General features: G+C 38.7%; 1 protein-coding gene and 1 pseudogene across 1 annotated transcript; one reads left to right on the plus strand and one right to left on the minus strand.

The window, feature by feature from the left end:
• Positions 1-1,581: 1,581 nt before the first annotated feature.
• On the plus strand, positions 1,582-20,104 carry NOL11 (nucleolar protein 11). The gene is made up of 18 exons (XM_090290724.1): positions 1,582-1,761; positions 4,029-4,142; positions 4,264-4,320; positions 5,404-5,552; positions 7,336-7,393; positions 7,889-8,033; positions 9,580-9,774; positions 11,110-11,186; positions 12,471-12,594; positions 13,070-13,158; positions 14,424-14,498; positions 15,187-15,371; positions 15,493-15,618; positions 15,770-16,000; positions 16,639-16,717; positions 17,182-17,274; positions 19,417-19,524; positions 19,686-20,104. Exons 1-18 carry the CDS (start codon positions 1,621-1,623, stop codon positions 19,800-19,802), a joined length of 2,163 nt encoding a protein of 720 aa, XP_090146850.1. The 5' UTR covers positions 1,582-1,620; the 3' UTR covers positions 19,803-20,104.
• LOC149998756 (cytochrome c oxidase subunit 7A2, mitochondrial pseudogene) lies at positions 3,673-3,925 on the minus strand (annotated as a pseudogene).
• Positions 20,105-25,723: the final 5,619 nt, after the last annotated feature.

Raw genomic sequence — 25,723 nt, forward strand, 5'->3', positions numbered from 1 at the left:
GGTTTTCCCTAAGAACATGTATAATTTATTTTTTAAAAAAGATTTATAGTCCTGAGGAATGGCATTCAGAACAGGGTGCAGCAGAATGATGATAGGAGCTTGTTGAAAATATAGGCATTCAGCCCTCACTTTTGCAACACATATTCCAAAAATCTTGGATGAAGCCCAGAAATAAGTGTCCCACGTACAGCATATATGCTGAAGCTAAGCGAAGACACCGCCCCTGGCTCATTGTGCCTGTGTATACTAACTCTTGATTATAGCTGCCAGTTCTGGCAAGAGAGAGCAATTAAATACCCATGTTCACCCCCCCCTTCATTGAGCCTGACAGGCAAGGTGACATTGTGATGATGCATCACTGATGATAGAGTCACAATAAATTGAACAAGCTACGCATTATCATCCCAAGTTGCCAAAAGAACATTTTTCAAGGAAACAATTAATTCATCAAGCACCGTCAAATATGAAGAACCCTGTAGATTCAAAGTTAAAATTTCTGAATTTGGAAGTAAATAGTCAATATAAAATTTAAAAGATTAGAATAGTTTGTCTAGTAATGCAGTCTCTCTCCCCTTTTCTTTGCTTCTCATGTTTAGCTGATTTATTCTAGCTTTATGATATATTCAGCTTTTTAAAATGATAATTAAAATATTTAAAAAAGACTTATTTTCAGAACAATAAAAAATTTAAAAAGATGCTAACAAAGACTAAAAAAGAAAATTATTGATTTTAGAGAGAGGGAGGAGAGAGGCTGATTTATTGCTCCACTTATTCACGCATTCATTGATTGCTTCCTATATGTGCCTTGAGGGGATCCAACCAGCCACCTTGGCGTAAGGGATGATACTGGAATCAATTGAGCTACCCCACTAGGGCAGTAATCTCTCTTCTAATTGAGATTTTTTAAATATTATTGATTGAATCAGTCATGTATCTTAGAATTCTTCAGATGAAGTCTTGCCAAAAATTACCCCGGGGACCTTCAACTTCACCTTATTCATTAGATAAATTTCAATATCCCGTAAGCTAGAGTCGTCCCCTCCGGTGCTCCGAGACCTAGGGAGAGAGAGGTAACCTGGGGGGCTTGAAAGGCAGCAGAGACTAGAGCTGCGGTGGGTTCTGAGAAGCAGAGGGCTTAGGCATTCCATTTCGGTAGAGCACGTTATTGAGAATGTATATGAAGAACTAAATATTTTTTCTTTGGCACATTGTTCCGGGAGGTCGTGATAGGAAGTCCTACAGAGTTCGCGTAAAGTAAAAAACAAAACAAGACAAAACATTTATTTATATTCGGCCACTTGCCACGCCCCTCTTCCCAAGTCCATAGATGACTAAAGCACTGCAGATTCCGTACCCAGCAGGTGAGTGTCTCTGCCCCTTCTCAAAAGTACAGCCGTGCCTCACTGGGGCGTGGCCCGGGAGGTGGAGTCTAGACTCAGACTCCAGGCCCCGCCCGCCCGCCCTCCGCACCTTGCGTCTGCTCAGCCCGCCAGAGGTCGCAGGCTCCACGAGCCGCTTTCTGTTTCGGCGAATTTCCGTCCAGTCGGACTCCTACTTCTCGCGAGAGAAAGAGCGAAGCCTGCCGGGAGAGATGCGCAGCTGTCTGTAGATTTGCCCAAGATGGCAGCCCTGGAGGAAGAATTCACGTTGTCTGCGGTACCCTTGGGTGCCGGGCCTGATGGACTCTTAGGAGTGGAGCAGTGCGACAAAACGGACCAATTTTTAGTAACAGACAGCGGCAGGACCGTCATCCTTTATAAGGTGAGGGCGACAGGACTGGAGCGTCTCCAGTGCCGTCTCGCCCATTGCTGTGCGCGTAGCCGGAGCATTGGGTTTCTCACAGCTTCAAAAAAAAGATCGTCGAGCGGGTTTAGCGGAAGGCCGGCTTCGCTTCTTCAGGACCCTGAATGAAGCCTGGAATTTGATTTGGTCGTTTTCCTGAAGAGAGGCTTATTTCCGAGTTGGCGTGCTGCAGAGCGTCTAAGTGCACGTGGACTAGGCTCGGAAAGGAAAGGAAACCTGTGCTTTTGCTCCGAATCTTCCGGAGATGGCCTTGCTGGGATCCCGTCCTGGGGTCTGTCACCGTATCTACCCCCTGAAGGGTTTGAACAGAGATTGGTTGGGCAGGAGAGGATGACCGATTTGGTGGGAACTGGTTTGTCCCTGTGTCCATGCATTTCTTCCCCCCGGGAAAAGTTCTGTGGCTTTTTGTTTTGTTTTGTGTTTGCCTGATTAGTATCTTGATGGGAACCTTGATTGCGAATATTCCGTTGCCAACTAAGTCGGCAGCCGTCCGTCTCGAGAGACGATGGTGTAGCTTCTTAAGAGTCTATCTCCATCGCCGAGAATGGCTGTGCAGTCCGACTCGGGAGTGACATGGTATCTGTCTCCTCCCGTGTTGAATTGATATCTTGCGATGACGCTGAAGCTACAGAGCCTGGGCAGGGTAATATGGAGGGTCTGCTGTTGCCCATGCAGCAGACCCCCCCTCTCTTCGCCGCTGAAGGGTCCAAGGGAAAGACGGAGTCGATACAGCTTGGGTTCAGGTGCGCCGCAGGAGTTGCCGGTGTTGACTACAACGTCAAACCGCCTTAGGGACTCCGGCTCCGGATTTTCTGTCGGGGTTTACTCCCTTAGCCTTTCTCCTGAAGAGGTATGCCGCAAGGCAGCGGAGGTTTTTTGGAGTCAGAGTTTTCCTTCTCTGATGTACCCTGACTGGAAGATCGAACCAGCGACACTTAGCTCGCAGGCCGACGCTCAATCCACTGAGCTAAACCAGCTAGGGCCTGCCAACTAAGTACAACGTGTAAATCCTAGGATTGAGTCCTGGGAAATGTATACGCCCCGCCCCCTTTTCATCCTAAGGCCTGAGGGCACACCTTTTAAGTAGCTTCGCTTTTAGTGGTCGGGTAGAAAGTAATTAGCTTTTTCTGGGCTGCTGAATATAGTTTTACGTGTCCTTCAGAAGGCAGATAATCTGCGTTGCACTTTTGGGAACAGGTTGCAAATAGTTTTCAGCACTCTGCTTGTTTTGACTCTTCTGATGACACTCTTGGTTTTTACCTGGGCTGTCAAATGGACTTAAAAGTTTGCAATTGCTACGTAGGAATAGGGTGGCTGATAGGGATTGGCGTGATCGCAGCTATTCCTCCTTAATTTCGCATGCCTCTATTCAAAGACACAATGGAATCAATTCTTTAAATGTACTATTGTTTATGTTTTTTATATTTTTAGTTATGGTAAAATACACATACTGTAAACTTTACTATCTTAAACCATCTTTTTAAAGCGTACAGTTCAGGATATTAAGTACATCCACCTTGTTGGGCAGCCATCACCACCGTCCATATCTAGAACTCTCTTCATCTTGCAAATCTGACACTTTACCTATTAAACAATTTCCTACCCAGCCCCTGGCAGCCACTATTCTGCTTTCTTAAGTGGAATCAAACAGTATTTGTCTTTTTGTGACTACTTTTCTTAAAAATTTAAATTTGTTTAATACTGTTTTTGTTTGTTTGTTTTCATGGTAAAGACTGGTTTATTGGTGGTGGTTAGTACAAGTCAATAAATATTGATCCCCAAAGAAGAACTCAGTTATTAATGAGCTTACTGATCGATAGAGGACTGAATGAAACTGAGCCAACTGATTGCTGGGAGGATAAACTAAAATTAATTCTGTTTCTTGGGAAGTGAAGCCATAGCCAGTTGATAAACGGCCAATGCTGTTCCGCCAACTATAAGAATCATGGTAGCTCTATACCAGAGGATGTCAGCTACCCCACCTTTTAGATGCGCTGGAATTTCATTATCCTCCTGAAATAGCTTTTGTTTCTCTGCAACTTTATTTTCAAACTGTTTGTGTGGAGCAGTTCTCGTGGTCCTCTGGGCAATCAGACAAAGAGCCGGTTAGATTGCGCAGCATGTTGGCTCAGTTACTTACTGAATACTGTCATTTGTAAATTTAATTGCTTTTATAGTCAGAAGTTAACTTTTTTGAATATTGTATGTTATCTTAATTTTACTAGGTTTCTGATCAGAAACCCTTGGGGAGCTGGTCAGTGAAACAAGGTCAAATTATAACATGTCCAGCTGTGTGCAACTTTCAAACTGGAGAGTATATTGTTGTACACGATAACAAGGTGAGTTTTAAAACTTTTATATACATATAATGCCAATGAAATGTTAATTTATTAACTTGGTGTTTATTACGTGTAAATGAAAATTGGAATACTTTTTTGACATTTTATGTTTTAATTTCAGGTTTTGAGATTATGGACTAATGAAGATGTAAACCTGGATAAAGTGTTTAAAGCTACAGTAAGTCTTTGGATTTTCCAACGTATTTATTAGCTTATTAGTAAGATGAGATAATTTGCGGTATAGTAGGTTATCTTAGTGCATCTGTGAAAGTGAGCATAAAGCTTATAGTTCATGTTTCATTCCAGTTACCTTACAGTGTATCTGGGTAACATGTCTCAGTTCATGTGTTAATGTTAGAAAACATAAACTTTATTATCCCATGAGATTAAGGATTCAAATAATTCCTGAATGATAAATTTGTAGTTACTGTATTTCTGTGAGCGTAGTTGTTTGTGTTGTGTCCTTTGTGAGAACAACGTCACTGTGCCTTTCCTCAAATAGGTAAAGTAAACCCTGCAAAGTTCATGCCTTTTACATTTTAATAGTGGCACATAATGCATTGAAAAAGAGTCACGACTTACTGCCTTTTTTACTAATGACCTAAAGTATATTAATTAACTTCTTACTTATAAAATAAGGATCGCAAATTAGGTCAGTCTAGAAAATTCCAGTTCTAAATGTCTGACTCCAAATATAATTGGCACATTTTAGAAGTGACTCATAATAGAGCTTATTCAGATGTAATGGCAGTTGTTGCCTGGACCCTTGAAACTTCTAGCCTGCTTACTGTTCTGTTTCCTGGTGCCAGTCTCTTCATTTACCCTTCAGTAACAAGGGCCTGAAGTTTCCACGGCGGAGTTAACTTCTCTTGGGGGCTCGCAGGCTGCAGTTGTAATTATGGCATCAGTCTCTAGCACCGGCATTGCTTATAATTGCAGTAGTGGCTTCATTCACACACTCCCACCTCCTGTTTTGATTGTAGCCTAACCTCCAGTAAGCACAATGGAAGGATAAACTAAAAATGAATAAAAATGATTACTTACAGGGGAGAGCATGGGACAGGGTAGACAGGATAGGAGCAAAAGTTAGGTTTCTCTATGTATTTTATGTTGTAGATCTGATTTTGAAACCATACGCAGTTATAAAACAGATTTGCATGAAGATGAAAACAAATCAGCCCTTAAAAATAAACCTCTAAAAGTCTTTGTTAGGTGGTAATTGGTTTAGAATAAAATCTAAAATACTCTTATGTTCTTGCAGCTGTCAGCTGAGGTATATAGGATCCACTCAATACAAGGGACAGAGCCCTTGGTGTTATTCAAGGGAGGCGCCGTCCGCGGTTTGGAGGCCTTGCTTGCAGAGCCCCAGCAGCAGATTGAAGCTGTTATCTCGGAAGAAGAAGTGATTAAGTAAGTTCTAATACTTGTAAATGAATTTTACCAAAATGACTTTGCATGGGCTTTTTTTTTTTTTTCGAGATTTTATTTATTTTTAGAAAGAGATGAAGGGAAAGGAGAAAGAGAGGGAGAGAAACGTGTGCAAGAGAAATATCAGTTGGTTGCCTCTGACACACCCTCAGTTGGGAACCTCAGCCGCAACCCAGGCATGTGCCATGCCTGGGAATTGAACCTGCGACCTTCCAATTTGCAGACCAACACTCAGTCCACTAGGCCACACCAGCCAGGACTAAATATTTTATTGATTTATTTTTAGAGAAAGGGAGGAAGGAGAAAGAGAGGGAGTGGACGTTGATTGGTCGCCTCTTGCATGCCTCCAACCAGGGACCAGGCCAGCAACGCAGGCACGTTACCCAACTGGGAATCAAACCGACAACCCTTTGGTCTGTAGGCCAGTGCTCAATCCACTGAGCCACACCAGCCAAGGCACTTTACATGATTTTTATAACACTGATTGCATTTTGGACTCTGGCAACCGATAGAGTATTTCTCTGGCACAATGATATTTCTCTTCCTCTCTTTTTCCTTCCCTTCCCCTCTCTCTGAAAATAAATAAATAAAATCCTTTTTAGAAAACATTTTGGTTATAAACATAATAAAAGCCTAATTAAAGACCCTTTATAAGACCTTGGCCAAAATAACATCCCTCAAAACTCTCTATGGTGATAAGTGACTGAGGAAACTGTAGGATCATATGAATCTTGTTCTAATGACAGAGAACTGGACAGTCAGTTATTTGAAGATACAGTGAGTAATCTCAAAACAAAAAAATAAATTGTTTCATATTGCCCTGACTGCCTTGTTCTGAACCCTTACCACTGAGAATATGTGCGGCTCACTGTTAGTGAAACAAGAAGTATTTTGAGTCCTCTGCTTTCCCAGATCTGGAATAAAACCGCAAAAATGACTCACCCAAATGATAGAAGGAAATTTCGTCGTTTCATATCTCTCCAATCCCCATTATTTTACCACATTTTCTATTACATTAACTTGCTGCCTCTACAGGTCCTCCTGAATCAAACTAAATTTCTAAAAGTCAAAGCAAAACCTTGTATTTAGTGAACAATGTGGACAGTGACCAGTTAGTCATATCCTGGACTTCCTTTGAATGCCTCTAAACTGAGCAGCTGGAAAAAAAGAGGATCTGGGTTCTTACAGCCATTTTGTAAACGCTGGCTGTGCAGCCTTGGTTGCGGGCCCTTTACCCTCCTGTGCCTCATCTCAGTTCCCACTGTCACTTTAACAAGGCAGTGCGATCCTAATGTTTTCCTCAGAATGCTAGGCCCAAAAGTGACTCTAAAAAATGGGAGGGGGAGGTGCCAACACATTTGGGAAGCACCACCTACTCTCATACCCCACCCCCCTTGGAAAGTTTGCACATCACATTATTGACTTTAAGACTGGGAAGTTCAGCAGCTTGCATTTAACCCAGAGATGCACTCGACAGAGAAATACCTGCTAATTCCCTATGGTGTATACAAGGTAGAGCAGACGTAGATTTACAGTTGTTCATATGGAAAATAATACAATTAATAATAAAACAATAAACTCTGTTTTGCATACTCACAACTATAAACCTACGTTTGCCCCACCCTGTATTTTGGAACACTGAATTAAGTATTCTCTGATGTCTTTCTGGCTCTAAAAATATATATATAATAAAAGACATTCTCTAAAATTTAGATTGATGATATGTTTCTCTCAAGTGATGATTTGACATTTTATATTTTTTTAGGTGGACGAAGTTTTTTATGGTGTTTAGGCATCCTGTTTTAATCTTCATTACTGAAAAAGTAAGTGATATCTAATTCCTGGACCATGGTGTATGACATTGTAAAATCACATTATTTTTAAAACTAAAATTGGACTTTAGTATTTCTCTCAGAAGATTTTTTATTTTGTATCTTTCAATTACTAAAAAGCCTACTGAAAAAAATTTTTATTTATTTTTAGAGAGCTGGTGAGGGAGAAAGAGAGGGAGAGAAACATTGCTGTGCAAGAGAAGCATCAACTGGTTGCTTCTCACGCACTCCAGCTGGGGACCTGGCCCGCAACCCAGTCATGTGCCCTGACTGGGAATCGAACCGGTGACCTTTTGGTCCGCAGGCCGGCGCTCAATCCACTGAGCCACACCAGCCAGGGCCTGAAATATTTTATAACGTTTTACATGAATTGGACAAGAGGTTTTTAAACACCCATTGAAGTAAACAGAATGGGGCAACAGCTGGCTTTAACACTTAATTATAGTTGATTGAACTGAGAATATTTTTTAATAAACTCTTTTGCAGCATGGAAATTACTTTGCTTATGTACAAATGTTTAACTCACGTGTCTTAAGCAAATACACACTCTTACTTGGACAAGAAGAAAAATATGTTATACAGAGTTTTACTGCATCTGTGGATCGGAAATTCATCTCTTTGATGTCATTAAGTAAGTATTTTTGTTTAAATTTACAGAGGTTGTGAATAGAAGACTATTGCAGGGTAGTATTCGTTTTTGCATTTTCTGTTGGAGCACTTCCCTTTGCATGCTTCCACACAAGCATTTACGCCTTTGCTTTTGCACTTTGCTGTGTCCGGTCACGGTTAAGTCACTGGTTCTCTGCAGATAACTTTTTATTTCTTAAAATTTATAAGCAGTAAATAATACAACACTAACAAAAAAGGAAAAATCATCTTTAATCTTTCATAATCAGACCAGGTTCTTTGATTTTGTAATTCGTGGACCATAAAATATCTTAGATTGTCATTGAATGGTCACCTTCATTTTTTCAAATCTTAAGATTTAGCGTGCCCTTCTTTGGACAGTGATGGAGACGGGTGGGTGAAAGGAAATTAACAAAGCACTCTTGGTCTAAGCCCATCAGTGTTTTACAGGTTTCATTCTTTCTTTCTTTTAAAGATTTTATTTATTTTTAGAGAGAGGGGAAAGGAGGAAGAAAGGGGGAGAGAAATATCAATGTGTGGTGTCTCTCATGTGCCCCCAGTTGGGGCCCTGGCCTGCAATCTGGGCACGTGCCCCAACCAGGAATCGGACTGGTGACCCTTTGGTTTGCATGCTGACGCTCAATCCACTGAGCCACACCAACCAGGGCTACAGATTTCTTTAATGCCTTGGAGTTTACCTCTATATAATATTCCAAAGTATAACCCCAGTCTTATGCTTAGAGGAGAAAAAGTGCCTTTGTGGTATTCTCTCCCCTAACCCTTTTTGGCCTCTTTTAAAGTTGTTTTGAGAAGGTTAAGAGAAGAAAAAAAATAATAAGAGCAGCTCTTCATGAAGTTTTTCAATGTGCAGATGTTTTCAATTGCTATTAAGAAAAATGTTCCCATCATTTATCGTATCTAGGAGGTCATTGGAGTCTGTTTGATGCCTTCGCTTGACAGGGACTGGTTTTCTTAAAAGTTTAACCTATAGGACATATTTATTGTTAAATAGAAGTTTGCAACTTATATTTTAGTTTAATGAACATTGAAATAGGGATCTGAACCAAAGGCCCTAAAATCTTTCTGTAACATTCCTAGAACCACATGGAATTGTGAAAATCCAGTTGATCTACAAAAAATAGCAATTTCCTATGGTTTTCAGGGTGATGGGGTGACAAGAAATGTAATGTTTAGACCTGAATGCTAATTATTTCTGATGAGAGATACAGCCTTTCAGTGACTAAATTGTCTGTATCCTTGATAGTCCCCTCTCATTTTATAATAGGTATTTACAGTTTATTTCTTGGCTATTGTGGCATTTCTTACTAAGACTTTTATTAATGCTTCTCCTCCCTCAATTTTAATCTTGTAGTATATTCTTTAAGTGAAAACATAAAGTGATGTGATTGTTAACACTCGTTTATTTTTTTGGTTGGATCTTGTATCAAATTGGGAAACTCTTATAAACACCCTAGTACATACGTTTAAGTATAACAGATATAGAACTGTTATTTATCCAATATTGAACAACAAATACTTGTTTTCAACAGGCTCTGATGGGTGTATATACGAAACCTTGATACCAATACATCCGAGTGACCCAGAAAAAAATCAAAATCAGAAGGTAGTTAGGTCACTGTTGCTCAAGACTGTCGTGTCCGGAAACGCTCGAAATGGTGTTGCGCTCACCGTCCTGGATCAAGATCACGTAGCAGTCCTGGGACCGCCACTCCCAGCTTCCAAGGGTAACGGAAATCCAGTCAATAAGAGGTCCTTTGAATTTTTCCTTCCAAGTGTACCTTTTAGTCTCTCTTTTCCCCTACTTATTAATTACCACCCTAATTATTATTTTTAGCTGACTAGTTCTTCTTAAGTCTTTGATTTCACCTTGCATTCGTTAATCTTTCTAAACATTTCCCGTATCACTACTTAGCTTGTGACTAATATCTTAAAGAAATAGGAACTGCAGACACCCATGCCAGCCCATCGGCATTTGAAACATTGGTAAGCCTTTCCCTAGAGAATTCAATTCATAGCTTGGCGACGTTGATACAGAATGGAAATCCACTGGACTTCGACAGCTTGGAATTTGGCGGGACTGCTAGTCTGCTTTTTTTGTCCCTGTCACTTCAGAGCAGCCTTCTCGTCATCACCTCACCCCCAAACACCCCTCCACACACATGTAGAGACTTGGGGTCTGTCATGAAAGACGTAGTTGTTCCTGGCCAGTGCATAGAACTCAGAGTCTGTTGTTGAGCACTCAGGTCTCCTCACAGTCTAGACCCCATCCACCTTTTCCAGTCTCTCCTAACTTAAGAGCAAGAACCCTCTGCTTTGTTCAGGCTACGCTCCCTACTGACTACAAACTTCACAGGCCCGTTCTTACCTGTGTACTTTGTCCCTGTGTTTCTCCTACGTACCCGGGCCACTAGTGACGGCGTAGCTATGTGCCGCGCACTTTACTTAAATTATCTCATTATTTGTATCATGTTATATCCTCCAACAAACCTGTGAGAGAAACTACACTTACCACCCCTGTTTTACAAGTCAGGAAACTAAGGTGCTAGGTAACTAAGTAGTGAACTAGGATTCTGCCCAAGCAGGTTGACTCTTATGCCCTGCTCCTGACCCCTCTTAAGTCCTGACTCTTAACCACCCCACCATGCTGTGCTTCTCTCTGCCAACCCCCATCCTTCCTCCTCCTGGTTCTGCTCCACCCAGCGAAATACCCAGTAACCACTGTTAGAGTTTGACCTTCCCTGAGACATCATAGACATCTTCCCATATCACCATATTATTATTTTGTTACTTTTATTAAGACTTTATTTTTTTAGAGCAGTTGAAGGTTCACGGCAAAATTGAGGAGTAAGTACACAGGTATCCCACAGATGTCCATTTCCTCTTGTCATGAGGTCTTAATTCCTTTGAATTTCTATGGCATTCACTGTTGTCATTACTCGTTTCTATATCTAATAAAGCAAGACTTGTGTGTTTAACTATGACTTCACCCCTTTTCCTTCCGCAGGGCATCGTATATTTATTTATTCTTGGGACTTCTGAATTTCTGCCTTCTTTTACAGAATGCCTCTCCATATGGAACACAAAATTTCAAACGCTGCAGATTTCAAAAGAATTACCACAAGGTACCAGTGGTCAAGTAAGTGTTTGCACTTGGGTTTTTTCAAATTTAGTTATTTTTGTGCCTAATAAAGGAAGAGACCTCTTTGATCTAAATATTTTGACAGTTTTTTTGTTTTCTGTTTTGTTTTTTTGATTTTGAGTGCATTTATTAAAGCTGGGGACAGTGAAACAAGGAAGTGCTTAGGACAGAAGCAGCAACAGGAGAGAGCCTCGGTGGGCTGCTCTGGCTCCACGGAAAGGCAGAGGAGAGGGGGCCTTGGAGACAGGTTCAGGGGGTAGCCCAGGAGCCGTTCCTGTTGCTCCCCTGGTTGCAAGTTTCGAGGGGCCCCTCAGAGTTTAGGAGGGGCGCACCTGAGGGGGTACAGTTGTGGTGTTCTCCCGGGAGGGAGAGTGCTGGCAGCTTTTGATTAAAATAAGTTAAGAAATATTTGTTTACCTGAAGATTGTATTTAATTTGGTTCTTTCCTTATGTAGGACTAAATTATAGCTAGTTGAATTAGTCTTTTAGGTCATATGTTAAACAGTATCATGAAGAATACTTAAAAGAATTAATATGTAAGCGGACTAGACCGGGAACTTCCTGAGGCAGGGTTCCCTGTCTGTTTGGTCCTCTACTGTGTCGTCGGAGTTTCGCAGAGGTGCTCTGTGAGCATCACTTGTTTAGTAAATGAATATTCAGGTACAAATATGTAAATCGGGGTGATCGGATTTATTGATCATTGTAATCATAGAACAAGGAGATGACATTTCTCAGCATACAATTTAATTCTAATTTATTTAAACAAATAATTTTAACAAAATTAGCCACTCACAATTTCACTGCTTTAACAAACTTAGTTTCGACTTCCATGTTCCCTCGAGCTTTTTGTTGATATACCTGTTCTATTTTTATAACTTTATAATTGGAATCTTTAGATTGTTAAGTCCTGCTTTTTTAATTTAATACATCACTATAGTGTGCACTTGTTACAGTAGCCTTGTTAATTATCATGTTAATAGATGTGTATTAGTGACCATATTAATTTTAAATAATGTATATATTGATAGGACTTTTATGAGTCCAGAGGATCTTTTAAATCATGCTTTGTTCAGATGTGGGCAAAAATAAGAGCTTTGTAAACCTATCAAATTAATAAGTTGTACATGAGATTATTCTGAAAAGTTGGTTAACTCTGTGATGGCCTTTTATGTTATATTAAGATTGCTCACTCCATAAGCTATTGTTATAAGTTTTATGACTTTGTCGAATTAGGTCATAGAAGAGAAAAAATGATTACATTTTTGATAACTTTTTTTGTAGCTCTGGTATTATGGTGAAAATTTGTTTATGCTGCATGGAAAATTTCTCTCTGTGATTCCATACAAGTGTGAAGTGTCATCATTAGCAGGTGCTCTTGGAAAACTCAGGCATAGTCAAGATCCAGGTAGGAACTTACTGGTTTGTTTTATTAATAGAAAACCTTTTATTAACTTCTAGTTTAATATGAAGATTCCTACAACCATCGATTTACAGAGCCTGTTCTTAATGTTGAAATTTGCCACTGATTATTGAAATTTTCTTGACCCAGATACCTACCTTGAGAACAGTCCGCAATACAGGTATTGTCACAGGCGAAAGAGCTGCACTGGTTTTGAACACCAGAGTTGTTTTGACTTTAGGGGCAATGAGAGAGTCCTGGTTTGCCAACAGTCTCATCTGTTTGGTGTGATGTTGCCAGGCACATAGCCTTTTACGCTGCGATGACTGACGGATCAGGCGTTATCAGTAGGGTTAAATGGGCTTTAAAGCTCACCTGAATTGTGCATGAGTGGTTGTTTTCTGTTTTTTGTTGATTGACTGGTTGAGCAAATGCCAAAGGACAAAGAATTCTAGAAATTGTGTGTTTTGTGTTTTCTTAGGTACTCACTCTGCACCTCATTTTGTAAACTGGGAAACCTCCCAGGGATATGGACTCGGACCCCAGAACTCAGAGTCATCAAAGAGAATTGTAAGTTCGGTAGTTGAAATGCAAATGTTAGTGCAAATATTATAAAACATAAAAAGGCTGAATTATTTTAATGATTCATAGCTGTACAATTCTTAACAGCATTGATCTGAATGACAGGGCAGTTTAAATCTTGTTTTATTTAATTGAATTTATTAGGGTGACATTGGTTAATAAAATTGTATGGGTTTCAGGTTGTGTAGTTCTAGAACACATCCTCTGTATATTATATTGTGTGTTCGCCCGCCCAAGTCAGGTCTCCTTCCATCCCCATTTTCTACCTCCTGCCACCTGACCTCCCTCTTTCCTCTGACATACCAGTCACCATACTGTTATGTGTCCGTGAGGTTTTTCCCTTCACCCTTTCACCCAGCCACTTAACCCCTTCCCTTCTGACAGTCGTCAGTCTTTTCTCTGTATCTATGAGTCTGTTTTTATCTTGTTCATTAGTAAATCTTGAACTCAACCTGACAGCCTTTATCCATAATGACACACATATTCTAGTAGTTAATTTGGGTGGGGGGCATGTTTTGGGGTAAGATTCAGGTGTGAAAACGGCCAATTCACAATTAATACCTTACTGAGTATAAAGATTTTATTTTGTGTTTAAAAAACAATAATAAGACCTGGGCCGGGTAGCTTAGTTGGCTAGAGCATTGTCCCAATATGCTGAGGTGGTGGGTTCAATCCCTGGGCAGGGCACATACAAGAGTCAACCAACCAACAACCAACTCTCCCCCGGCCCCCGCCATCCCTCCCTTTCTCCCCTTCACCCCCCATCTCTTAAATCAATAAATAATTTTTTTTTTTTTTAAAGCTGGACCCTAGCCAGTGTAGCTCAGTTGGTTGGAGTGTCATCTCGTAAACCAAAAGGTCACAGGTTCAATTCCCAGTCAGGGCACAGCCCTAGGTTGCAGGTTCGGTCCCCTGTCAGGGCACGTACAAGAGGCAGCTGATCAATGTTTCTCTTCCCCTCTTTCTCCTTCTCTTCTCTCTCTTAAATCATAATAAAGTCCTTCGGTGAGGATTTAGAAAGAAAAAAAAGACTCAAATGTAAATAAATAAGTAAAATGAAAACACAAAACTTTTGAAGTAATTTAAGATATTTAATTTAAAAGTAGGGAAAAAAACACTTTTCACTAACAAACTATTACAAAAACTTTGATTAGAACATAAGTTTACTAGTTTCTTTGGGATGTTTTATATTGTAAATGTGTACTGGAACTTTTGTATTGCTTTAAGATCCTAATCAATTTACTTAATTATAGTTAAGAAGAAGGAAAATTGAAGCAAGTGTACAACCAGGTGTTCTAGCATCTGAACAACTTTTATCAGCAATAAAGGTATGTTTTAAAATATTAGAAATAGGAAAGATTAACTCAAGAGGTTGAAAGAAATCCAACTTTTTAATTTATTTTATTTTTATGATCACTTTTACAGTTCTAGCGAACATTTGTACATCTCAAGGTTGTCGGAGTGACCCAGTACTTTGGCTTATTTGCCTCCCTAAGCATTTTGTGTGATGGTGGTGCTCTCATCGATATCTCATTCAGCTTTGCATTGAATATATTTGTAATTCAGCCTCTTAAAGATTTCATTTCTAAAACCTTGAATTGATTTTTTTTTTTTTTTTAATTTGCCATTTGTCTTTGTGCAGCAAATTGTAACATCAACTCCAGTTTCAAGGAACTCATGACTGCTGTTAGTGACTTTAAAAAATGTTGCCCTGACCAGGGTGTTTCAGTGGTTGGGAATCATCCTGCAAAACCAAAGGTTGCTGGTTCAATCCCTGGTCAGGGCACATGCCTGGGTTGTGGGTTCAGTCCCCAGTCAGGGCGGTTACAAGAGGCAACCAATTGATGTTTCTCTCACATCGATGTTTCTCTCCCTTTCTCTTTCCCTCCCTTCACCGCTCTCTAAATATAAATAAATAAAATCTTTTTTTTTTTTAATGTTGAGCTAGGACACTTTTAAGTTCAGAGTGACGTTTATTAATGTACCAGACTGAACTCTTTACTTCTGTTTTTTCAGAAAGATTCAGAAAAACACATTGAAGTAGAACTACGTAAATTTTTGGCTATTAAGCAGACACCTGACTTTCATACTGTTATTGCGGACATAGTAATAGGCCTTCTGGGACGATGTAAAACAGAACCATCATTTTACCCCCGGAACTCCCTGATGCAGCTTATCCAAATGCATGTGCTTTCTTACAGGTAAATGTTTGTTCGCCAGTCTTTACATGCATAACTTTTTTTGGCCTTGTTTTTTTACAGTTCTGAATTACTTGCAGTTGAGAATTTTCTTAATATGTAAAGATGATACATGTTTCCTTAGCTTGTGCCCCGGCTTGATGGAGGTTGCCTTAGAAAAGACAGACGTGCAGATGCTGCAGCTCTGTCTGCAGCAGTTCCCTGACATCCCGGAAGCGATCACCTGTGCTTGCTTGAAAGTTTTCTTGAGGTAAGTTAGAAGCTGATGGTCCTTTTCCTTCACTGCCTTTTTAATCCCCTATATTATTTGATTTCTAAAACTTTCAACGCTTAGAAAATGAAAAATTTTGCAGTGAGTTCAAAGAGTGATACGACTTCCTTGCTTTTAATTAACCTGACAGCATTGGTGATAACGCTCTTCAAGAGACAAATGTCAACATGGAGTCAGTTTCTGACTCCAGTGATGCTGTCCAAGATGAAAAGATGGAAGCGCAAACTGAAATCCTTCAAAACGGCTTCAGTCCTGAAGAAGATAACTGTGAGAACTGTGACAGAGAGTTAAATGAGAAGCCTCGGGACACAACAGAGGAGACCCCTTCGTGCCCTGTGACGCCAAAAAGAGCGGCTCTGCTGTATCCTTGCATACATTTCCCTGTGTTCTCTCTTTCCGGGGCGTAGAAGCAAATGCCAAGCAACAACTGAAGAGTAACTAGATTATTTGAAGTGTTGGGGTTTTTTCTTTTTCAGTTTCTGCTTATAAATGGAGTACATTCAATGCTACATTAAAACAGCTTCAACCTGTTTTATTTTTTAATAGCCTTTTCTTTTTAAGATGTTATTTATTTACTTTTAGAGAGAGATGAGAGAGGAAGAGAAACACTGATGTGCAAGAGAAACATTGATCAGTTGCCTCTCTAACGCCCCCAGCCCGGGACCTGGCCTGCAACCTGGGCGTGTGCCCTGACTGGGAATTGAACCTGTGACCTTTTGGTTTACAGGCTGGCGCTCAACTCACTGAGCCACACCAGCCAGGGCAACCTGTTTTCTTATGTAAGAAGCTATACTGAGGTAGAGCCTCTATTAATTCTAAAGTTGGTATCCTGAATAAATATTATTTATTACAGTGGATTATTCACAATGTTCTTTAGTGATCAGGAGGATGTTCAGAGATAGAACTCTTCTAGAAAAATTAGGAAAGAGAATTATTCATAATTTTAGTAGAAAAGCCTTCCTTTATATTGGCATGAGATTTTCCTTTATTCCTAAATAGAAATGCAATTCTTAGTTCGGCATACAGTGAAATGTTTCTTCTGCCTCACTTGAAAGACATCCCAGCACAACATATCACTGTAAGTGCTCTTGTAAATCCTATGGAATTTGTTTCTGGTTTAAATTCTCCTGCTTTACTCCTTCATGTGAATAAGAGGTTTCCCAGCCCTCATCATGGAAAATTGTGCTTAGGAAACGAGAGTGATTTTTGGGTGGCAGACCTAAGCATGTTCCTGGTATCAGGCCTGAAGGCCAGGCTACTCCATCTAAGTTATGAATGAGTAGAAATGAAAAAGAATTGCTCAGAGAAGGAGTCTCCCTTCTCTACTTATTATTTATAAAAAGAATGAGCTCCCTCGATCCATCCATCCCTCTTAAACCAGATGAACTCCTCACTGATAGTAGGGACTGCATTTTATTCATTTTTGTATCCTCAGGTGGTTGTTCAGTAGCCTCTTAAAATTCCTTTTGGTCTCTTTGTTAACTTTATAGAGAGCATTTTCCTATCAGAGTGATAAATTGCCCTTTTTATTTTTCCACCCAGCTATTTCTGCAGTATTTGTATTTCCTTTATTTGAAGTGTAGTGAAAATGCTACCATGACTCTTCCCGGAATACACCCTCCAACCCTGAACCAGGTAAGGTAATTTTTTTACTTTTATTTGGTGTTGGCAAAAGTGTGTTTAAAAAACTTATATTTAGTCTTAGAACCTGGAATTCAGTAACTGATTTCTCCTTGTCTGCTAGTCTGTGTGAACGTTTTTCCAAATCCTACACACACCACTGGGAGGTTGGGAGGGTCCCTCAATTTGGTAGGTAGATTTTTTAAAGTTATAATTCTGCACCAAATAACCTAAATTTATTTTAAATTCCTGATTCTTTATTGTGACCCTTTTCAAGAGTTTCCTTAGCCTCATTGGGAGAGAATGATAAATTTTCTCCTAATAATTCTTAAGAATAAGAGAATGAAGATTAATGAAAAATGTTTTCAAAGAATCTCATAGTAGATGCTCCTTAAATACAGTATTTGAGAAACAGTTGGAAAACAGTAAAAAAATTTATTGTGGTTTAATAATGTATTTTTTAATTAAGTAACTTCAAACATTTAATTTGACTGTGTTTATTTTAAATATGATTAAGGTGTGGCTCAGTGGATAGAGCATCAACCTGCAAACTGAAAGATCGATGGTTCAATTCCTGGTGAGGGCACATACCTCCTGGGTTGCAACCAGGTCCCCAGTTGGGGGTGTTCAAGAGGCAACCAGTCAATGTTTCTCTTCCTCTCTTTTTCCTTCCATTCCCCTCTCTCTAAAAAATAAATAAATGAAATCTTTAAAATGTAAGTTAAATGTTAAAAGTTCTACAATACCAGAGATCATGAAGAAATAAGAAAACTTTGTGTCACTCCCCTAGGTTCCTCTTAGAGATAACCAATATTGAGTTTTTTTAATGTCTAGAAATTTTCTTTCTATGCACTAACTTGTCCTTGTAACACAGATTAGATCATACTGTGAATGCTCTTCTGCGATTTGTTTTTTTCATGCAACACTGTTTTAGACATTTTCTGTACAAGTATACATACATATGCCTCATTCCCTGATTCTTTTTAATGACGTATACTATTTCATTTTATGGAAAATCTTAATTTGTCAATCCCCTATATATCAGCAGTAAAGTTGTTTACAGTTTTTCGATATTGTGAACAAACCTTCAGTGGACATTTTAATCTGGAGAGTCTTGTATATTTATGAGAGAGTGCCTGCTGGGTAAATTTCCACAAATGAAATTACTGAATAAAAGGTGAACACACATTTTTTGTTTTGAAAATACCAGATTATCTTTCTGAAGGGTTGTGACAATAGGTACTACTGCCACCAAGGTCTGAGGCTTTATTCTTGCCAGTCAGGTGGGTAACAAATGGTGCTTTATTTTAATTTGCATTTCTTCAACAATAAGAGCAGTGGACCATCTTTTCTTGCCTTTTAATAAACTGTCTTGTTGGGAACTTTGTCCATTTTTCCAATTGCATTTCATGTCTTTTCATTTTGGCTTATAAAGAATTATTTGGCCCTGGCTGGTGTGGCTCAGTAAATTGAGCGCCAGCCCGAGAACCAAGGGGTTGCTGGTTCGATTCCCAGTCAGGGCACATGCCTGGGTTGTGGGCCAGATCCCCAGTTGGGGGCACATGAGAAGCAACCACACATTGATGTTTCTCTCCCTCTCTTTCTTCCTCTCTTTCCCTCTCTCTAAAAATAAATACATAATTTTTTTATTTTTTAAGATTTATATGTAGGTTTATTGCCAGCTTCAGCAATTTAAAAATTTTATAAAGAATTTTTTATATATTAATGAAAGTAGCCTTTTTAAATTAAGTGTATTATGAATACTTTTTCCTATCACTTGTCTTTTTCTTCTCTTCAGTGTTTTTTATCTATGTATGTATATAGATAGATATATTTTTTTAATTTATATATTTTTTATTTTCTTAGAGGAGAAGGGAGGAGAAGAGGGAGAGAAACATCAATGTGTGAGAGAGACATCAACTGGTTGCTTCTTGCACATCCCCAGCCGGGGACCTGGTCTGCAACCCAGGCATGTGCCCTGACCAGGAATCGAACCTGCAACCTTTTGGTTCACAGGCCAGTGCTCAATCCACTGAGCTGTACCAGCCAGAGCAGAAGAGTTATTTTTTTATAACTTTGATATAATCACAGATTTTATGAAATGAATTAACCTAAATTAAATTTAAAATAATAACTCCTTTTCCTGTTTATCTTCAGATTATGGATTGGATATGCCTCCTTCTAGATGCTAATTTTACTGTTGTGGTAATGATACCAGAAGCAAAAAGGCTACTGTTAAGTCTTTACAAGTTTGTGAAATCTCAGGTATGTGATTTTTTTGATACATACTGAATTCTCTTCGTACCCAATTATCACTTAAATTATAATTTATTTCTTTTTTTCTTGAAATAGTTAAGAGTAATCATGGAGGGCTTGTTCGTATGTAGAAGTTATAGTAAAAGTTATTCTGAAACTTTTTTCTTTAGATATGCATTTGTTCCGAGCTCAACAAGATTGAAGTAAGTTTTCGTGAACTGCAGAAATTAAATCAAGAAAAGAATAGTAGAGAATTATATTCAATTGAAGTACTGGAACTCTTCTGATATTACCAGTTCTCTTTCACAGACGTTTTATGAAGCTCTTTTAAAAGTGAGTTCTTCCTACTCATCCAGGCAAGAGATGTGTTCTGTTTGTGACTGTCTCTCAGCGACAAGAGAAATGTGTCAAGAGAGTACCTAGGCCATCACTTACTGAAGCTCCTAAGTCGGACTGCAGGTTTCGTGCAAACCTATTCTAGTTTGTGGACGTTGGTGGGGAGAGGTTCTGCAACTTTTAAAAAATATGTAACTGAACTAATTTTAAGTAAATTTATTTGTGATACTTATAAAAGTCAAATTTCTTATCACATGTTTTAAATAGTTCTTTTAATAAAAACTCATCATTGAAACAGTGATGATAGGGAGAATGTCGTTTTACCAGAGTCAGAAGCTGTCCCAGCTCATCTGCACTCCTGGTTGACCGCAGAGGTCAATTCCACACGCAGGGCAGGAAGGGGCGCGCGTACAGGCACGTGCTTGTCTTCTGCCATGCTTCCCTACGCAGGCGTTGGATGGTACCTCTTTCTATACGTTCTCTCTCATATTCTAGATTAGTTGGTAATTTAGGTTATAAAGACATTACTAAATAGTAAAAAAAATATATCTTTGAACAATAATTTAAAGGGTTGATTGGCCATAGAATTTCTCATTTTAACCCTTTGGATTTAGGTCAAGTGAACAGTTTTGTGTAGGAGAAATGGATACTTTTGTTTCTTGAAAATAAACTCAAATTTATTTTTATTAAAGTGAAATCGCTCTTTCAGGTGATGAATTAAGTTTCCCAAAAGTAACTCGAAATACCTCTGTGCCATGCAAATTGCTGTTAAGTAACTCTTTTTAAAATCTGTTTTAACTTGAAGAATTACAGTACTTTTGAAAATTTCCTATAAATTGTAGTGCAAAAAATAAAAATTCAAGTGTGATTCTAGAGCCCCGATTTACAGGCTTTTGATTGTTTAACTTAAATTGCATTAGAGGAAAGCTTCTTTTAGGTCAGGCACTCTGTAAACTTGATTTACAGCTATGGTAATTAACAAACATGTTCTTCTCAGTCATTCCTAATCTCTCTTTAATCCTGAGAAAAATACCAAAGACCCTGGCTGGTGTGGCTCAGTGGATTGAGTGCCGGCCTGGGAGCCAAAGGGTTACCAGTTCGATTCCTAGTCAGGGCACACGCCTCGGTTGTGGGCCAGGTCTCTAGCCAGGTCCCCAGCTGGGGGTGTGCAAGAGGCAACCACACAGTGATGTTTCTCTCCCTCTCTCCTCCCTTCCCCTCTCTCTAAAAATAATTTCGAAGAAAAAGAAACACCAAAGAGAACAGCATATATGAACTGTCATGCTTACTTTATATAGTGAAACCTTTTACTCAGAGAATTTAAACTAAAAGTATCAATACAGTACTTCTGAACCGAAATGAAAAATGCGGTCTCTGCCGTGTATATTCCCTTTTTATCGTTTCTGTGGAACCACTTAAGAATTACTTACAGACATCCAGACATAAAATTGTGGGTTCCTAAGCTTTTTTTTTTTTTTTAACTAGGAGCTCTAGAGTAGTGGATTCTTTATGTTTTAGAGATCCATTTTATGAGGGCTAAAAGATTATATAGGAGTTTGACACTTTTTATATTTTAGCTTACAGTTTTATTTGTAAGAACCCATAATCAGCCCTGGCTGGTGTGGTTCAGTGGATTCAGCACTGGCCTGCGAACCAAAGGGTCACTGGTTCAGTTCCCAGTCCGGGCACGTCTTTGGCTGCCGGCCAGGTCCCCAGTTGGGGGCGCACAAAAGGCAGCCGCACACTGATGTTCCTCTCCCTCTCTCCCTCCTTTTTCCTCTCTAAAAATAAATAATTGAAATCTAAAAGAAGAATAACCCATAATTAAGAGGTAAATCTCAGATTGATTAGTGAATTTTTTTATCAAAAATAAATTTGTATTTTAGCAAAAGCAAGATTAGCAACTAAATTCAGTGGTAGTCAGTTCATAGACTGACATTTTGCTCTTCATGACTCCTGATGGAATTGTACTTGAAGATGGCTTCAAAAGTGAAACAACTTGCCTAGACAGAGATCAAACAAGTAGAGGCTTTAGAGCTTTTATCTTTTTGAACAGATCTTCTGTATAAGTTTATTGTAAAGTTGAATAATTTTGGTTGTAAATATTACTGAAGCAAACCACTGATGCTTACAGTAGAAAATTTTAATGTTAAATACTAGTTGCAGATCATTTCTAGGTTGCTTATAGTCTGTTACTAAATTTCAAAATTAAGGATTTTGTTAGGACATATAGAGACGTTTTTTATTTTGAGATATAATTGATAAGGGACTCTTATAGGCTGAGTTCTTTAAGGCAAGGCTGTGTCTTACCCTTTCTGTACACTAAGCACAGAACCACTGACACATAATCAGTGTTCAGTAAATGATTACTCAAGAAGTTATTCAACAGTGGATCTTATTTGTCCAGCTATAGAGTATTAATTCTGAGGATTTGCAATAGTTACTTTTTCTGGAAAATAAATACTTCTATTTGTTCACCACACATAGGCAGTGTATCATCTGCCTCTATACTTATTTTTTGGAACACTAAATTATTTATTAGTTTTGTTTCTGATGACATATATAATTACATCTATGTAATAACAAAAAGTTGTTCTGTAGGCTTAAGTTCTACATCAGGGACGTGATTTCCTGCTGTGAACTTAATGTTTTCTTAAAGGAGGTGTGGGCTAACAGATTATCATTACTACTTAATATCAGACATTTGTGCCCTGCCTGCTGTGGCTCAGTGGACTGAATGCCAGCCTGTGAACTGAAACACCACAGGTTCAATTCCCAGTCAGGGCACATGCCTGAGATGCAGGCCAGGTCCCTGGTTGGGGGCATGTGAGAGGCAGCCAATCAATGAGGCAACCAAGCAATGTATCTCTTGCACCTTGATGTTTCGCTCCCTCTCTCTCCCTTTCCCTCTCTCTAAAAATAAATAAATAAATATTCTCTTTTAAAATTAGACATTTTTTGCCTTCGCCATTTTTGTAAATTTATGATGCAGTAAGTGTAATGGAGTTTTTTCTGGATCATGTATAAAATTCAAACTAAGATGGACTCTGTCCAGCTCTTTTTGAAATTTTAATCTTTAAAAACAGTTGCAAGGATAAACAGTGAATACCCATATATCCTTTTTTTAAAAAAAGATTTTATTTATTTTTAGAGAGAGTGGAAGGGAGGGAGAAAGAGGGAGAGAAGGAGACATTGATGTGCAAGAAATACATCAATCAGGTTGCCTCTTGCATGCCCCTAACTGGGGACCTGGCCCACAACTCAGGCACGTCCCCTGACTGGGAATCAAACTGGCGACCTTTCAGTTCACAGGCCAGCATACAATCCACTGAACCATACTAGCCAGGGCTGAATACCCATATATCCTTGATCTAAATTTACATATTGGTAACACTTTATCATATTTGTTTTGCCACACTTTTTTTTCTTTTTTTGTGAATCATTTGAGAGTTATTTGCAAACATCAAGATTAATCTCATAATTCAGTTTAATCCCATAAATGTTTCAGTTTAATCCTCTAAAACATTTTATGTGACCACAATGCAATAATAAAATTTAGGACATTAATATTAATATATTACTATTTAGAATGATTGCAGCTCTTATTCAGATTTTCGCAATTGTCCCAGTAATGTGTGTACATTTTTTTTTTTTTTATCTTCACCCAAGGATATGTTTATTGATTTGAGAGAGAGCCATCAATGTATGGGAGAAAATTTAAACCACCTCCCCAGAGCCTTTTCACCTCTAAGAAAGCAGTGTATTCTTGCTGAGAAGGTTTAAAATACTTGTAAATGTCTGTTAAAGTTACTTATTAGTTTTAGGTCACAAACTAAGACTGTTCTCTGGTTAACACAGCCAGTAATTAAGTAGAATTGTGCTTTTTGTGTATTAGATGTTTAATTTATGATACATCTCGGATCCAAGTTACTATAATATTCTATGCTCATTTCAGAAGTAGACTATAAAATAACTTTGTTTTTTAATTAATAAAACATGTACATTTGTGCCTGGCTGCTGTGGCTCAGTGGATTGAACGTTGGCCTGTGAGCCAAGTGTCACTGGTTCGATTCCCAGTCAGGGCACATGACTAGGTTGCACATCAGGTCCCCAGTTGGGGGCGCAAGTGAGAGGCAGCCACAGTAATGTTTCTCTCCCTCTCTTTCTTTTTTCCCCTCTCTCTAAAAATAAGTAAACAAACAAATAATTTTTAATGTATATTTGTGTACTTACAATTTAAGCTTATATTACTACTATATACTATGTTAGATTATGTAATACTGTGTGCCAGCCATTGTTGTAAATATTTTACAAATATTAATTGATTTAATACTCGACTCAACCTAGCTAAACAGTCTTCTGAAGTAGGATTTACTGTTGAGGAAATTGAGGCACAGACCGGTAAGGTAACTTTCCAAATTCACAAAGCTACTGAGTATCAGAATTTGAACCCAAGCATTCTAGCTCTAGCATTAATATTCTTCACATCCTACCCAGTGCTGCCCCTTAACCAGTGCCTACTTCTGCACATGGCTAGTCATTTCTGTAATTTGCTGTTCAATTTTAGGAATATAACTCCTAATTATTGTTTAATTTTATGTAAGAAAACAACTGCTTTACAGTAGTCCTTACTGGGATGTAGTTTACAGGAACACCTTGAGTTAATAAATGGATACAATCTACATAATGTTTAAAAGATTAAGTGATAGATTCTAAGTATGACATGAGTATGCAGACTTAAAGAAAGCATTATTACTTTAAGACTTAGCAAACTGTCTCGTCAAATATGGTATGCCTTGGGTTGTGGCCCAAGGCATGGAATCAAGGTTGAGGTAGGTTGTCTGGGAAAGACAAAAGTAAAAAAAAGTTTAAGGATGAATGAATGAATTGAATCAGAGAGAGGGAAACAAATGTAGTGGCATCTATGCAGAACAAGGTAGCATTCATTAACAACTTGTTAAATACATACATACATACATACCACAGCCCCTATGGGGAAAGAGGAGTATACATTGTTGCCAAAAGGAAAAAATTTTTTAGGTTTTTTTTTTTGTTTTTTTTTTAAATCCTCAACCAAGAATGTTTCTTGATTTTAGAGAGAGAAACATCAGCTGGTTGCCTCCTGTACACACCTGGATGGGGGATCGAACCTGCAACCTATGGTATGCCCTGACCAAGGATCAAACCCGCAGCCTTTTGGTGTACGGGATGATGCTCCATCCAATTGACCTCCCAGCCAAGGCCAAAAGGAAAAAAAAATTTTTTTAATTATCTTTCCTCTCTTTAATTCCATACTCACAAAACAATTCCATTTCCAACAAAGAGAAGTGGACAGTTAAACAGTATAATAGCAATAGAAAATTAGGCGCAGCAAGGGTGGATACAAACTTTTAATATAAGCTCTCAAAGACTCTACCTGATTGTATATTTTTTAACCTTTAATTTATAGGTTCAAAGACTCTACCTGATTGTTTATTTTTTAACCTTTAATTTATAGGTTCTTCCTCTTTTTTATTTTTTCTTTGTATCAGGCAATTTCAAACATACAAAAGTAGACAGGAGAGTACAGCTGACACTTGAACAGTGCAGGGGTTAGGGGAACTGACACCCCCAAACACACAGTTGGAAATCCTTGTATAACTTTTGACTCCTCCTAAACTTAAATTGTCCCTCAGTATCCTTGAGGGATTGATTGATTCCAGGACTCTACAGATAGCAAAATCCACATATGCTCATGTTCCCTGTATATTGTAAATAGCATAGGTCAGTGCATACAGTCAGCCCTCCAGGTCTGCTGGTCCCCAACTGCGAATTAAAAACAATGCAGGGCCCTGGCCATGTGACTCAGCTGGATGGCCCTCCTGTGCACCAA

The sequence above is a fragment of the Furipterus horrens genome, unplaced genomic scaffold, assembly GCF_987537825.1.
Source record: "Furipterus horrens unplaced genomic scaffold, mFurHor1.1.pri manual_scaffold_11, whole genome shotgun sequence".
Lineage (NCBI taxonomy): Eukaryota > Metazoa > Chordata > Mammalia > Chiroptera > Furipteridae > Furipterus > Furipterus horrens.

Coding starts and splice junctions, on each gene's coding strand:
- NOL11 (XM_090290724.1), top strand. CDS start 1,621: ATGGCAGCCCTGGAGGAAGAATTCACGTTGTCTGCGGTACCCTTGGGT. Junction 15,619..15,769: donor TGCTTGAAAGTTTTCTTGAG/GTAAGTTAGAAG, acceptor TTAACCTGACAG/CATTGGTGATAACGCTCTTC. Junction 17,275..19,416: donor ACCCTCCAACCCTGAACCAG/GTAAGGTAATTT, acceptor GTTTATCTTCAG/ATTATGGATTGGATATGCCT.